Genomic DNA, 14,855 nt, shown 5'->3' with positions numbered 1-14,855 from the left:
AAAAGGTGGGGGGTGGGGAGGGTGGGAAGAAAAGAAAAAAAGAGTGCATTTAAGCCTGGGAGAGCACTCCTAGACCCAAAGTCCCAGTGCTCCACCAGGCAAGAACACCATGGCAAGTTTCATCAGCGCTGCCCACCCTGGCCAGCCCTTCCCCAGACCCAGCTTCCACAACACACAGACCCCTGTCTCTCTGCCAAGTCTAACACAAGTATGTACACACACGCGCGCCATCCATTAATGGACGATGATCAAAAATTCATTTTGTCAGACAGTGGGTATTTGTGATCAGCTATAAATCTGAGTTTGAACAATTCACCTCTCATAATATAACATGTATTTTTCCATACAGGAGTAGATAAAAAAGCACCAGCATCTTCATGTGCCTGCTTGACTTCTGACCCTTTAGACAAAGCCCATCTTCCATCACTCCTGCAGCATCTGCCCCTACACTACAGTCACTATTGCCACAAGAGCCTGGCCCACGCCACCCAAGCCAGCAGCCACCAAAACACTACTCACACTGGACTTGGCACAGAGCTCTCCAGCTCATCCAGCAGGCTCTCCACGCTGGGACGCACATCTTCAATCCCACGTGCACCATTTCGCTTTGGCTTTTCTTTTGTAGGGGGTGCAGCCTTCCCTCCCACAGAGCTGCTGCTGCTCTCTGGGACAACATAGTGCGGTCCAGTCATGCTGGGCAGTGATGGGCTTCTGCTGGCTTCATCTTAAGAAAGAGGAGCAGAAAACAGCCATTCAGACTGCTAGGTCCATACATACATGCTAATCACAGGCAAGAGCAACAATAGCACAGGCAAGAGCAACAAATTGTCCAGAAATCTTGTGGAGCATCCATCTTTGAGGCTAATCAGAACTTAAGAGCACAAGGGCCTGAGCAACCTCATCTAACTTTGGAACTTTAGTTAGAGCCAGCTTTGAAGCTGGCCTCTCTTTGAGCAGGTGCTACACCACAGACCTCAACAGATCCCACCTATACTAAATCAATCTTCGATCAGGGGCTGGAAGGGTCTCCCCTCAGTAAGGATGTTGGAAGGAAAAAGCAGATTATCGTTTTGAGAATCACACTATCCACTCATACCAAATATCTTGCTATACCTTACCTGCTGGAAAGCCACTTGTGGGATTATGTTGAACAGCATTCAGTTCCAGAAGAAGTCTGTCCAGTTCTGAGAGGTTGCTGCCCAGAGAGGAGCTAGTCATTGTAGGAGATGGTTCTGCAGACTTCTGCTTGTTTGGGAAACTAAAGATAAAAGGGAAGTGTGAAACTTCGTCTACATACAGCAGAAGGATGGAGAGAAACTTACAATAGGTTCACAAAGTTTACACATGTATTCTTTTCAAGCTGATGCTTTTAGTTCTGGAGGAAAGAAGATGTGTGCTTTGTGAAATGACTACAACACAGCCACTGCTTAGCCACATCTTCAGTTGTCAGTTACAAAGAAACAGAATTGATGGATGGGGCCTCAGATTTTACGACCATGTGCTGCACAGCCCTGTAGCAAAGAGTTAACCATCTGCAGATCCAAGATGCACAGAACAGCAGCAGAACCATTAGCTTGCATACAGGAAAATGACTTGTTTCTGCTGACATCACACCAAGCAGCAGAAACCTCCTCCCTGAAGCAAGGGAATGCATGGCTAACACAGACTGGAGAAAGAGGCAAATTACAAACCTCAAGGTATCAACAAGAAGTCAAAAGCAGCAGGTTATATTGTGGTAGCCTCTTGCAGCACTCAAGGTCTCTTTTTCAAGTCCTCAAACCTTTAATTTGGGGTACTCTAATTAATTTTTAAGTAATTTGAAACTATTTTCTGCTGTGTTAAATAAGCAAGGCTTGAAAGACGTTTACCTGTGCACAAGTGTGTATAAAACACTGCCTGCAATAATTGCTTATCCTATACAGGTGATCCCATTTACTACATACAACTGCAAACTGTTTCAAAGCAAGACTTAGCACCAATGCAGTGATTTTTATGGTAATTACAGTCTTCCTATCATCAATGGCAAGGCAATTATTTTCTTCTAGTTTTACGTATAAAGAAGTAACTTCTAATGCTCTAGACGTTCTTATTTTATCAAGAAGATACTTTCCAAAATGGGAACCTCTGTCTTGTGCATACTATTACTCAGAAAGTTAGTATGTAACAGGCTTTAGGACTCTGACACTGGAACACCTGTGACAATTACACAGTTCCATAAGGGCAGTTATTATCTCTCTCTTCAAACCAACAGAAAAAAAAAAAAAAAAGAAAAAAAAGAAAATCCAAAATGCGATCTGAGGAGGGCATACTTCATCCCAACCCAAGCACGCAAGTCACAATTCACACCAGGCCCTTGGTACAGGAGGACTTACAGCTGTAATTACCTCTATTTTGTATAACTGCATGCAGCCATCCGAAAAAATTGCAATTACTGCTTCCATTGGCCCACCTCTGGATATGCCTGCCTCTACCCAGAATTAGTTCTGGTTGAAAGCAGCTTCCTGCTCAGCAGAAAGAGCTAGGCATGGTTAGAACACAACACCAGAGAAACACCAGTCTCCACACGGTAAAAAGGTACCCAGGACAGAGCGCACTGTAGAGGGCCATCACAGATGAAGTTCTGACAGCCTCTTCCTCACTCACCCCCACATCAGCAGAAAGTTCTTGTCTATACTGTACAGGCCGCTACTCCAACCTCTCAGTGTAAAAGCAGCTGTCTTTGTGAGTATAAACTAGTTATTTAACTATCAATCCTCTACTGAGATTAAAAGTTTTAAGAAGTTCTAATTTACTTGAAAATTCATGTCACTGCACATCCCGCTAGGCCTCAGGTAACTGAATCCCCCAGGATAACTGATCCAAAGGCCACCAACCTCCTAAAGAACTTTTGTACTGCTTAACAAGGGGATGGATTTGTCATACTTGTCTCTGGATTGTATCCTTCACAACACAATCCAGATCCTGCTCTGTCTGATAGGTCTTAACCTCTTCTGCAGCTGGAGCAAACCAAAGGGCCAGGTCAATGTTTGAAGCGAGTATGAAAGTTACAGTGGCCTCTTACAAAGAGGTAATTAAAAACTACACAAGGCAACATAACATACTCAGGGAGCACTGTTTGTTTCCCCTTATAGAAGGCAGCATGAGCAACAGTAGGCTCAAGTTGTGAGCCAGGCTTCTCTCTTAACAGGGACAAGATACCTGTAGACGTGTTCCTCTTCACTGGCACGGGGAGAAGGAGAGCTGAGCCCGTCTCTAGGAACAGAGGCACTGGAGCTTTTGGCACTACAGCTGTATATAGGAGACTGGGACTGAGGCTGTGGAAATGAGATTTGTATTGGAAAGAGAATACAAAGCAAACGTACACTACTGCATTGCAGCCCCACACATGGATAGTGCAGAGCAAAGCCCTGCAGAAGAAGAAAAAAAAAAACAAAACACACTCTGCTATATAGCCAAACCAGCCTCCATCAGATGAGCTACACAAGGAAGAACTGTTCTCCACTTGCTTCAGATTTGCCTATGAGTCGCAGATCTGTGCTGGAAACCCCCAGTCTGATTTCCACAGGCTACAAGACAGATGACTAACGCTAGTCTCATCATACTACCATTTTCTTGGAACAATGACAATGGGTTTCAAATTATTTTTTGCTCCAACTAGTTAGTTCTATTAAAAATCCACACCTCTGTCCATTTCCCCACTCTGTTCATAGCCAAATTCATCCTCGCTTCTCGCTGTTCCCTCCTCTCATCTACTTTGCGAGATACTGCACACCAACAAAACAAGCAAGCACCCTCCCCATCCACACACATTCACTTACCTGCTGGTGGATGTATCTGGATACGTTGGGTTGCCACTGGTCTAAGGGGTCAATCACAGTGCCATTCAGGGCCTCATTGGAAGGTGGCGGAGGCACTGGAGGTGGCACAGCGATCTCTTGATATGTGTGGTTTCCAGTTGGATAGGAGTAAGGCGTTTCCTCCGTTAGAAACACTGGTCGTTTGGAGATATGTGAGGTGGTGGATTCCAGGTCTGCCAGTAAGGCATCTGCAGGAAAGCAAGGAAAACAAAAACAAAGTGGTAAAATCCTGGACTACAGCTTTTTCTTTTGTCTCATTCGGGATACCTGTATCAGGTGGTCTTTGGGAAGACTTCATCTATACTAAATGCCCTGAAAAACATTACTGCAGCCCAGGACTGAACAGGTTAATCAAACTTCTCATACAAAGAAAATGCCAAGAGGTAATAAAGCAGCCAGAAAAACGATGTCAGTCTCAGATTTTTGTCTTAACTGGAAAACCGCTCAACAACAGGGATCCGTTGTCTCACTGCACCCTGCACCAGAGCAATGTAGGAGAAACCTGCCCAGAGATCAACTCGCAACAGGATACTGACACAGACTAATTACAGGCTCCACATCATCACAGAATCATTTACTGTGGCCGCAGGCAGTGCTTTCTGCAGGAAACAAGATCGCAGGAGGGGTTTTCTCCAGAGTCTAAGGTAGTGGAAGAAGCATGAAACTTTCAAATTAGTCCATCAGTACAGCAGGAGTATACCTTTCAGTTTTCCTAACAAAAATCCCCCTCAGCACATCACACAAATAGTTAACTAGTTTCCAGAGGCTGCCAGGTAAACGAAATCTCTTCTCCTGGAAACAATTCTCAACTTGCTGGGTGGAGACTGCTCACAAATTCCTGAAGAGAAGTAAAACTTCCATCAGCTAGAAACACCGTCACTCATGCCAGGCAGAGGAACCCACGTCACACAGTTAGCACCTCTCAGAAATTTTAAAGCAGGAAAAATGCTCTTCCTCAGAGACGGAGCATGAAAAGGCATTCCCACATTTCTGGATTCCTCCCTGCAAACTATCCTCTGCCCATCCCCAATCCTCTGCAGTGACTCACAGGCAAAACCTGACGTGTTGGACTTTCTGTCCTGTAAACCCACCTTGTGGAGCCCACTGCAGTCCCTGGTGGGGGAAACTCCAGTGAGCGACTGCAAGTCTGCACTGTACTCACTTTCTAAAGAAAGCCTCACTGGCCGGGTGCCCAGCTTTCCACCGGGGCAGCAAGCTCTAGTGCACACCTCTTTAAGGCTATTAAGAGAGGATCTGGTTCACTAGGGACATCAGCGCTCTCCGCTGTAAGAGCATCAGAACATACCTGGCAGGTCCCTTTGGAGATGTGGAATTCAGCCAGACAACAGTAACACAACTTGGGCAGAATTATGAGAGGAGGCTCTCCGAAACCTCCTGGATCTCCCTCCCTTCCACGCAGACCTGACTGTCTTCAGGCAGTTTCAGTTATTGGGATCTGTCTTTCTCCTCCCACACACAGCAGGTACCTGATACTCAGGTTTGGGGTGTGAGGGCTCAGCCTGAGTGTAGCCATCCTGCAGTACCCTCCATCTGAGTCACAAGGAGCTGAAGTTACCAGGTGGCACCAAGAATAGCAACTGAGCAACTGCTTGCCCTCATGGCTGCCTACCAGCTCTACGAGGACAGCTCAAAGCCACTTCCTGAGCAGGCCAGGCCACATCAGCCAATGCACTTAGCAACCCTTCAAGAAAATGTATTAAAGGGTCAAATGGAGGACAGTACTATTGCATTACAAGATGAGGAACGTGCTTTTTATATTCACTCTCTTCCACAAAACAAAGTATCACAAAAGAAAAAAAGCAGTCCTGCCCTCAGAGAACAGAATACAGTCATTAGCAAATTAAAGACTGTGTTAAATTAATTCTATACACCTTCCATTTCATCAGAAAAATGCTCCAAATTGTTTAAGCCACAAGCATCTTCCTAGAGGAGCCAAAATACCCCAGAAGCAGATTCTCCAAAGGGATACAAGCTTTCTGCAGCTGGGGAAAAATTAACTTAATCTTTTTAAGCAAAAGAACAGCTGGTGGATTCCAGGGTGAAAGGCACATACCTCAAGGGAACTGCTGAAGAGCTGCGATTCTTTCAACCAGACAGGTCCTATGACTGGAGGTTTCGTGCACACAACCTCCACGAGAAGTGCTATCCGAGAAGGTGTGGTTTTTGCTTCTCCCCACCAATGACAAAGGCAAATCAAACTCCACCAGGAAGTGAAAATCCCATGAGGGTGTCGGGCTCCTCCAACCCCGCAGACAGGACCCAAACCATTTTACCACCCTCCACCCCCAGCCCTCACTGCAGGACAGGCAGATGTAACCATCTCGCCACAAAATTTGCCTCCTCTGCTCAGCAGTCTGCTGAATGAACCACTGGACAGAACCCCACTGATTTTTATTAACAGCACAGAAGTGAGTTCAGCTAGATTTACTGGTTTATTTTTACAAGTCTGCAAAAGAAGAGTGGTCTGGAAGTAGCAGGAGCACTCTACCCCCAGGTTATGAAGGAGTTAAGGAGGAGACATTACAGTTTAATGATTAACTTCCCCCATACCCTCCCCCTTCCTGACTTGAGCAAACAAGGCAGAGCTGAGGAACGGGAAGCAGAGGGAGGAGAAAGGGCTGGAGAGAAATCACTCGGTTACTCAAACTGCACTTCAACTTTACAACTGATACCGAAGCAGCTGCATGAACGCACCACCCTACCCGGTGGAGCAGGAAAAGGAGCAAGCCGGGAGCAGGCCAGGCACTCACACACCAGTTTAGGGTGGCAAAGGACCCCTCCTTGTGCTTGCTCACCCCCATGTTCTGCAAGGCCAGGGTCCACCCGTTCTCACGACCCAGTCACTCCCTCCAAGCTCACAGCCAGAGGGAAGGTCTTCCCTATTTGCGTCCATCCCCATGGCAGCTTCCAGCCACACAAACTGTTCTCTGACCCAATCCCACCAGCAACTACAGTTCCCTAAAGTTTTGCCAGACTGGGAAGTTGCACTCCATTCAAAGGGTCCAACAACGGCAGCAGAACTTCCCCGAGCAGTGCAGGGCAAGAGCAGTGGTGCCTGCTCAGTCCACCCCACCTTGTGGGGCTTCACCCTGCGAGAGGGAAGCGGCTGCCAGCTCCCTTGGAGGTCAGCCTGAGGAGTTTTGCAGAGACTGACTGCAAAACCTAACCAAAGGGATTAACGTTTTGGTTTCCGTGCAGCACCTCCTCCCAAGAGGTCCCAAAAGCACTGCGCACTCAGGATTTACGCAACTTTTTAACAGTACCAGAAGACGCTGAGCTAAAAGATGGGGGGAAAGAAGGGATACATCACTCACACTCTTTCACAAAAGGGACCAGGCAGCTGTAGCCTGATGAACTGTTAACAAAGATGCTGTGCTTTGAGAAATGCTGTGCCTCACGTTACAGGATTGAATTCACTACAGTGACCACTCCCTAAATAGAACATTAAATAAATACTTATATAGAAATATTAAAGGTTCGATTGATTTTTTGGATAATGAAGCATTCCTTCCCAAGACAACTCCTGAGGGACACTGCTGCAGGAGATGTAAATGAACCAGTTAGCCCACCCCAACCCACAGGAAGCAGTTGGCAGGATCATCCTGACACACTGATGCGGATCAGATCACACAAGCACCCACCATTAGAGGGCACCACGACATCCTTACATGGACAGAAAGATGAAACCCGCCAGGGACAGCTAACTTGGCAGGAACTTCACCCCACTTGTTCATCCCCACAAAGTCAGGAACCTGTCCCCGTTTTAGGCACACAGAAACTTTCTGCGGGTGCCACGTGTGCTGCACCTCCCCACGGAGACATGCATCTACTCACCAGCACACACCGCAGCACCTCGGACTATCTGTGGGAACAACCACACACACTGACCACGCCAGTTTTACTGCTGCCTCAAATACTCTCTAACATACTATAGACACAGCTCTAGGAAGCAGAAGATCAGAGATTCATTTATCTCTAGAGGACAAATATAACCATTTTGTACCAATAAACTAAAACAGACAGGATTATACTAGATCTTTAAGCCACTGCTCCTCCACAAGACTGATCACCCCTCCTTCCACTCTCACCCTACAAGAAGCTCCTAACACAACCCACAGACAAAATCTCAACTCACAGACACATGCATGAAGCAGAATCACACACTCACTTTCAAAGGCTCAGTAGGGCTCAAGGTACCTACAGACATGGGTGATGCACACAGAAATTTGTATTTTCCACTCTATTAACAGCATGCTGCTCAGTGGGACGTGGAAGAGTGAGCGATACTTGCTAAAACACCACCAGTCCAGAGAATCCTGCTTATTATCATATGCTGGTGCAGTCACACAGCTAATAAAACCCTAACTCACTGTCCAATGCAGCACGGTGCATCTCAACACATGCATGCCTGGGTACTCTACAGGCTCAGGTAACTTGGCCAAGCTCCTGGTAAAGCTGCATGCCAACATGAGACAGAGGCACAGAATGACAGAGTCCTCCTCCCTCCACTGGGCAACCCAAAAACTACACACTCAATTGAAGTAACATTCAGGCCAGAAAGCTACTCAAACCACATCCTCCCCAGTATGGGAGAACATTTGTGTTTGCCTTCAAGTGGCTTTTCTACACAGATTTTCCTGTGGAGGAGGGGCAGTTAAAGAATGGTACCACATGTGATACCTTTGCTGCTACAGAGCACTCCACAACATCTGAAGGTCCAGCCGCTTTACTTTGCCTCTCTCTCTTCCCTCCCTTTTGCCAAAAAACATTAACTATGACACCCTTTGTTTGGATTTTGGTCTTCAAATCACACACACAGCTCTGCATATACATTAGAAACATACAAATGGCCCTTAACACCAAGTGCATTGCTTCAAGCTAGTTCCCAGCATCTACCAAAGTTCAGCTAGTCATTTAGACAGGCTGGGACAAGAACACTCAAGCTGACGTCCAACGCATTGACCCACTCAGAAAAAAAACCCTTTTACCACGAAAATCAGCAAGATGAAAGAGCAGTACAATACCTTAGGGTAAGTCCCATTTACCAGTTCAAGGTGCACTGAAAAAGGCAATCATCTCCCAAGTTATATACTGCACATTCCTGCGCTATCTCACCAGCCCACACCTCTGTCAGGCCGAGAAACAGTTCATGCATTCCAGGGGCTCCGACTTGGGCTCCTTCACCATCACTGCATGTCAGCACTCACTGTCCTGCAAATGCAGTATCCTCCAGCCGAAACGGCCTCATGTGCAGCTGCAGGGGCACATTCTTCATCCCAGGTTTGTCTGATAAAGAGCAGTAACACCAGCCAAGGCAGCACAATGCAGCTCTGAGGTACAGAACAGGAAAGGATAACACAGGAGCCCCTTTGTACTGATGCACACATCAACCTCCTTTTCTATAAATCTGAGCTGCACTCAGTCCCCTTAAATAGAGTGAAGTTATGAATAGGAAAAATATATAAATATTTACATGTATCTTCCCATGTGTATCAGAACATACTTTGTTCACTCCCCTCTTCTTGTGCCTTCTGTGTATCTCAAAAATGCTCCTGGGATAAGGTGGGACAGTGAAGCAGAACAGATCATGAACTAGTTCTGAAAAAACCTACGTGACAAGGCATCAACAAATTCACATTTGCCAACAGGCATCAAGCAGCTTTTTAATGCTAATTTTTCCTCAAGTAATAAATAGTTTTCCACTACTCATAAGCAGTCTAGGATATTTATTTATTTTTAAGTGAGGCAATTTAGATAAATATAAATTTACATTCCTCTGTTAAGGAGAAGCTGCCTACTACTATGTCCAGCTTAACTCCAGCCTGTGCTAGAGATACACAACACAGTGCAAAGGTGATGGCATTAGTGCCAGAAGAGAGAAAACTACCTCAGATTTCCATACACAGCTCATCTCTCTTAACAACTGAGCTATTAACCCATGCTGACACAGCAAATCAGAAGCATTATCAATATAGTAAGTAGATCAAAAGGATAACCGTCAAATTTTCTTCTCTCTCTCATCTACTGCTGGGGAGGAAATGGAAGCATAACTGCGACAAGATACTTCAAATGCCTCAGATAACAGGCTGTTATTTTCAACAGCTGAAAGCCGCATCTGCACATCTATCGAACCACACATTGCCTGTAGCTCTGCTCCTTGCATGGGACATCTGGAAAATGAGTGATACCGGAGACAGGATTCTTCATCCAGCCACCACACAGAGCCAACACATTCAGTCATAGAGTTCCATCTCCCTCAGCATCCCTACTACGACGTGTCCCTGACAACCCAGACACATCACACTGGGTAATCAGGATGTGATGTCTGAGCACAAACTACAGTATTTCCACTAATGCTGCTGCACAGGTATCTGCATCTCTCCTGTTCTTCCCCACACCCCTGTTTACCCAAATAACTAGAACTGCTACACGTTTTCCTGGTTTAGGCAGCAGAAGATTCCCAGAAGATTGGCAAATGGAAATAAAAAGCTACGCAGCCGTAAGGGCAGGTCTGAATGAAGACATGAACTTTATGTGATAATCATGTCTCACTCAGCATAAGACAAATTGCAGACCCCTCATTTGGAGAATGACAACCATTCTCCAGCCCTTTTTTAATACCTTAAGAAGCTGAATTCAAATCCTTGATTTTTGCTGTCCTTTAAATGAACAAGGGGAATTGCATCTCCAGAACCGAACCCTGAGCTTGCAGGCTCATCTGAGCAGCCTCTTTGCAAAATCTGTGAATCCAAACTTTAAAAAATCTCATTAGGTTCAATTAAGTCTTCTCGCCCCAACCTCCGGGACTAAATGCAACTCCAGCTCACATACAGGGAGACAGCTCAGGGCGGTAACCCAATCCCTGGCAAGACAGTTTTACATCGTGAGTAACTGCAGAGGAATGGGGAGCTTGGGTATATTTATCCTATTAAATAGCCTTTCAAAAGAAACATTTGCAATGCTCTAGAAAAGCTGAGTCAAAAAGACTTGTTGGAGCCTTGCTATAGGGCTTCTCACTGCCTTGAGTTTGAGTCTGGAAGGGGTGGGGAGCCCCAAAGAGCATCACTGGTGACAGGAATTCCCTTTTTAATAGCAGTTTTGACTTTTCTCAGCAAAATGGAAAAGCATTATCAGAAATAGGAAACCCATGAAAACAGGTGAATGCAGGTATTGGTAAAAGAAATGTAGTAACAGGTTCTTAAGGTGTTATATTCTAATCAATGTTTTTAAATGCAAAAAGATCAGAGACTACAAAAGCAATGGAATACACAGACTACACTCAAAATGCGACCTTAAAAATTCAAAATGCAATTATATGCTCTTAAAACCCTGAAGTTCTCTGGTTCACATATATAGAAAGCATGTAAAATAGCTTGGCTTACTTTCTAAAACATATTGAGGAGACATTTTAAAGTTTTCCAAAATTTAACTGACAGGTTGAGAAGGTGGTTAAATGCAGGGCATGTAACAGCTCTCAGCCCTTCTGTGAAGCAGTGACAGACTGTTATTCAAGATACGGAAAAAAATCAAGGCACAAAAGAGAAGTCATTTGCCAGACCTAACAACTGCTGGAGTACCAGTACAGAGCTGCCACTGGTATTTTTACTTTGCATTGTCTAGACCTGCCTAGAGGAATTTCAGATTACATGGTCAAAAATACGGACAGCAAAACCAGTTAGCTTTCCCCAGTACAGCAGCCCATGCAGCCAGCTCTGACCACTATCAGCAAACGTCTAAAAAATGACAAGACACTGCACTATGAGATGCGGTCTACATGATCAGCTGCAGCAACGATTGTGGCTTCCTGTCCCAACCACTGAGACCCAAGCTGGACACTTGATCCCAGAGCTTGTGGCCAACTTAACTGGTCACAACTAACATGCACTAATACCACTCCAAGCATGGTGCTGTAAAAAAGTGTGCAAACACAGCCTGTTTAAAGCAATTTATGTAACTGTTCATCAGTAACTTACGCACTGCACATTTGGGGATGAAATGCAAATCCTTCAAGTGCTCTGGCTGTGATTTCAGCAGAACTGACACCGCCACATGCTCCCAGAGTAAGGGAACGGCCTAGTGATCCCCCTTTCCCCCAGAACGCAAATACACACTGTTCCTGGAACTTGTCCTCCTGATCACCAGACACTTTCTGACCTAATTCAACTTACTGAGACAATAAAAGTTTGCTAAATTGGTGCTTGGGTTTTCTTGATAAACTTGTTACATGTCTTGGAAGTGTAGCTCCAGCTACTCTATGACTTAAGCAGCTTTTAGAAAATGTTTTGAAGAGACCAATGCCATAATTTAGCCCTTGTCTAGGTAAGTGAATAAAATTTCTGCTTTAAATAGGAAATACCATACTTTCACCTCCAAAACTCAGGCCAAGACACAAACTGTAAAATCCAGCCCCATCCTGCCATTAGTTGAAAAATCTCCCATCCTCCTGTATAATTCCCATAATCAATCTGCATCTCAGATGTGGACCAGAAACACTGCAGCCTGAAAAGCGAGCAATCAGCAAGACAGCACAAATTGAAATGCTCTTAAATTCTGGAGACATCCCCCACCACTACCAGACACTTTCACCTGAGCCTGCACTGACATCTTGGCTTTGCAGCCCCAGAATCTTGATATGGCTCAATCAGTAAGGCTGCATACACTATGTACTGGTGTTACCTCATTTGTGCCACTGAGCTTAAGAGTTAGCTTTTGACAGAGACTACTCCAAACGTAAAACTTTGAAGATGGGTGAGCCAAGTCTGTATGTTACAAAACCCAACAAAAGCCATCATGTGAGGTCAGGCCTTCCATCACATCCCTCTGAGGGGCAAGAGGTCTATTTGTACATGTGCTGGAAAACCATAAAGGTCACTGCAAGATCCTTCCTGGAACCAGCTACACTGCTTCCTTTCAAATTAACACAAGCATTTGACTGAAACTCAGACCTGCCTTGTAATCTCAGCAATGTATTCATCAGCATGGTTGGCACTGTAGCACCCTCACATCACGAGGGGTCAGCTAGTTCCTGTGTAACACAGCAGCAAGGCATTCAAGGGCACAGAAACACTGTAGGAAACCAGCTAACCAGTTTGCAGCTTGGCAACAGCAGTCCCTGGGAATCACAGTCCCATTCCTTGAGTGAGCATGTTGGATCCACCTCTTGTCATCTTTGATGCAACAAGCTGGGAAATCCTTTGACTGCTGGCTCTGTTCACATCACCGCGCGTTGGCAGGAAGGTAACCTAATCTTAGCAGACCCACAGGGCATGGAATCATCAATGCAGCATGCAGGCTGAGAATCACAGCAACTGCCTCAAAGATCTGAGTCAGCACAGTTTCCTGGATAAAACAACACAAATCCACAGTGCTCTCTGCCCTACAGTCCAAGCTGTGTGAAGGAACCACAAAAGATTTTCCTGTAGGACCAGGATTTTTCCACTTTAGCTCCACTAAATTAGACCCCAGCTCAAAATGGCTAATAGATATGAACCACCACCTACAAAGAGAAACGTGCAGTCCTTCTGCCTTCCTCTAACTGCCTTAGAAAAACTCTCATCCCCTTTCCACTACCCTAGAACAGTCCATTATATGGCTGAGATAATGGAAGTCAAGTCTCACAAGGCACAAAACTGCTTACATGGTCAGCAAGAAATATTCCTCAATGTGTTACAGGTTTGCTGAGCATCCTCACGCTGGAAATTATTTGTGATTTAAGTACCACCTCCTTTCAGAAGGGATATACTTCATGCTCCAGGCAGAAAACCAGTAAGGTTTCCAGACCAATTAAAAAAAAAAAAAAAAGTTTAAATATGGGGGGAGGCAGGGTGTCAGCCAAAAAGCTGCTAAACCAAGTGCAGCCTTTTCAAACTCTTCAAATTAACCTTAGCTGTCCACTCCAATGCCATGGCTATTGCATGCATAAGCTATCAACAGAAAGCCCTGGAAACACAAACTCTTCCTGTCATTGAAGATCTAAGGACAGCATAGAGCAAAGCAAGGCCATACAAATCCTGCTTAAGCTGGCTGTTGTATTCTTCACGTATTGCCTCTGAGAGAAGTACCTGAACTTACTATAGCAGCACTGTGATATCTCTAGTTCCAGAGTCTACTCCCTCCCAAAGCTGTATCCTCCCATTTATTTCTCATTTCCAGAAAATGCTGGGGTGGCGATGATGGGGAGGGGGAAGGGTTATTTCCTGTTGCATACAGCATCCTCTTTTTTTATAGCATGTCTTTCTCTACACTTGAAGCTAAAAGAGGCATCTTATATTTATTTCCCTCTGTTTACAGTCCGGAGAAGCAAATAGCTCATGCCAGGAAAAAACACCCTATGCTAAAACCTGCTGCCTTAAACTGAATTTATGTTCCAGCTTACCAAACCAATAAATGTTTTCAGTGTCACAGCTACCAAAAGCTTTTGAGAATGCCAGATCCCCAGCTACACAAGCCCTGAATGCCTCTGTATAACGATTCACAGACAACCCACAGTTGTGTGAGATTGAAAGAGCCAATAACCCCTTGTGTGGTTCCTTTCTACCTAGATTCACTGTACTCTCAAGCAAAGTCCTGAACAACAGGAAACAATTTACTGATGATGGATAAACTCGGTCAAAAAATTCTTCCATTGCTCTATGAACAGTCTTCAGGAAAGTGAGGCAAAGTTTATAAAGGGTTTTCAAGCTATAGCTCGAGCACATCCTGTGACACAGCGCATGCAAAAGCAGTAGGCTGAGCTAATCTCAACACTTGCGAAATGTTTAAGAGCACAAAGCCAGGTTCTGGTTTACTGGATAAAGAAGTTGGAGATTGCACAAGAAAAGCTTGTGATAATGTCAAATGCTTCACACAGACTTAACCAGCCTTTACTCAGTACTCCAACTCATGAACTCCAGTGGTTCAGACCACCATTATTTAAGTCCTACTGTCCTCAGATGATTGTCCCACCCACAAATTACAGCCCTAATTGCAGAAGTAGAA

The 14,855-nt window shown here is 45.1% G+C and overlaps 1 protein-coding gene across 4 annotated transcripts in view; it reads right to left on the bottom strand.

Annotated features, from left to right (window-relative positions):
• PXN (paxillin) overlaps positions 1–14,855 on the bottom strand; it is a 50,646-nt gene that overhangs the window by 17,996 nt on the left and 17,795 nt on the right. For 3 of the 4 annotated variants that reach the window (XM_080407098.1, XM_080407097.1, XM_080407099.1), the window contains exons 2-5: positions 3,819–4,045; positions 3,199–3,314; positions 1,119–1,258; positions 520–724 (exon numbers count right to left, since the gene is read on the bottom strand). In XM_080407098.1, coding sequence (XP_080263224.1) covers positions 520–724; positions 1,119–1,258; positions 3,199–3,314; positions 3,819–4,045 — 688 coding nt within the window. Of the gene's footprint in view, positions 1–519; positions 725–1,118; positions 1,259–3,198; positions 3,315–3,818; positions 4,046–4,776; positions 5,118–14,855 lie in introns of those variants that run through there. The other variant, XM_080407100.1, reaches the window with a different exon arrangement.

This window comes from Falco punctatus (assembly GCF_963210335.1).
Source record: "Falco punctatus genome assembly, chromosome: 1".
In the NCBI taxonomy this organism is placed as follows: domain Eukaryota; kingdom Metazoa; phylum Chordata; class Aves; order Falconiformes; family Falconidae; genus Falco; species Falco punctatus.
Note: the sequence above shows the minus strand (reverse complement) of the source record. Positions and strands in the feature narration are given on the sequence as shown.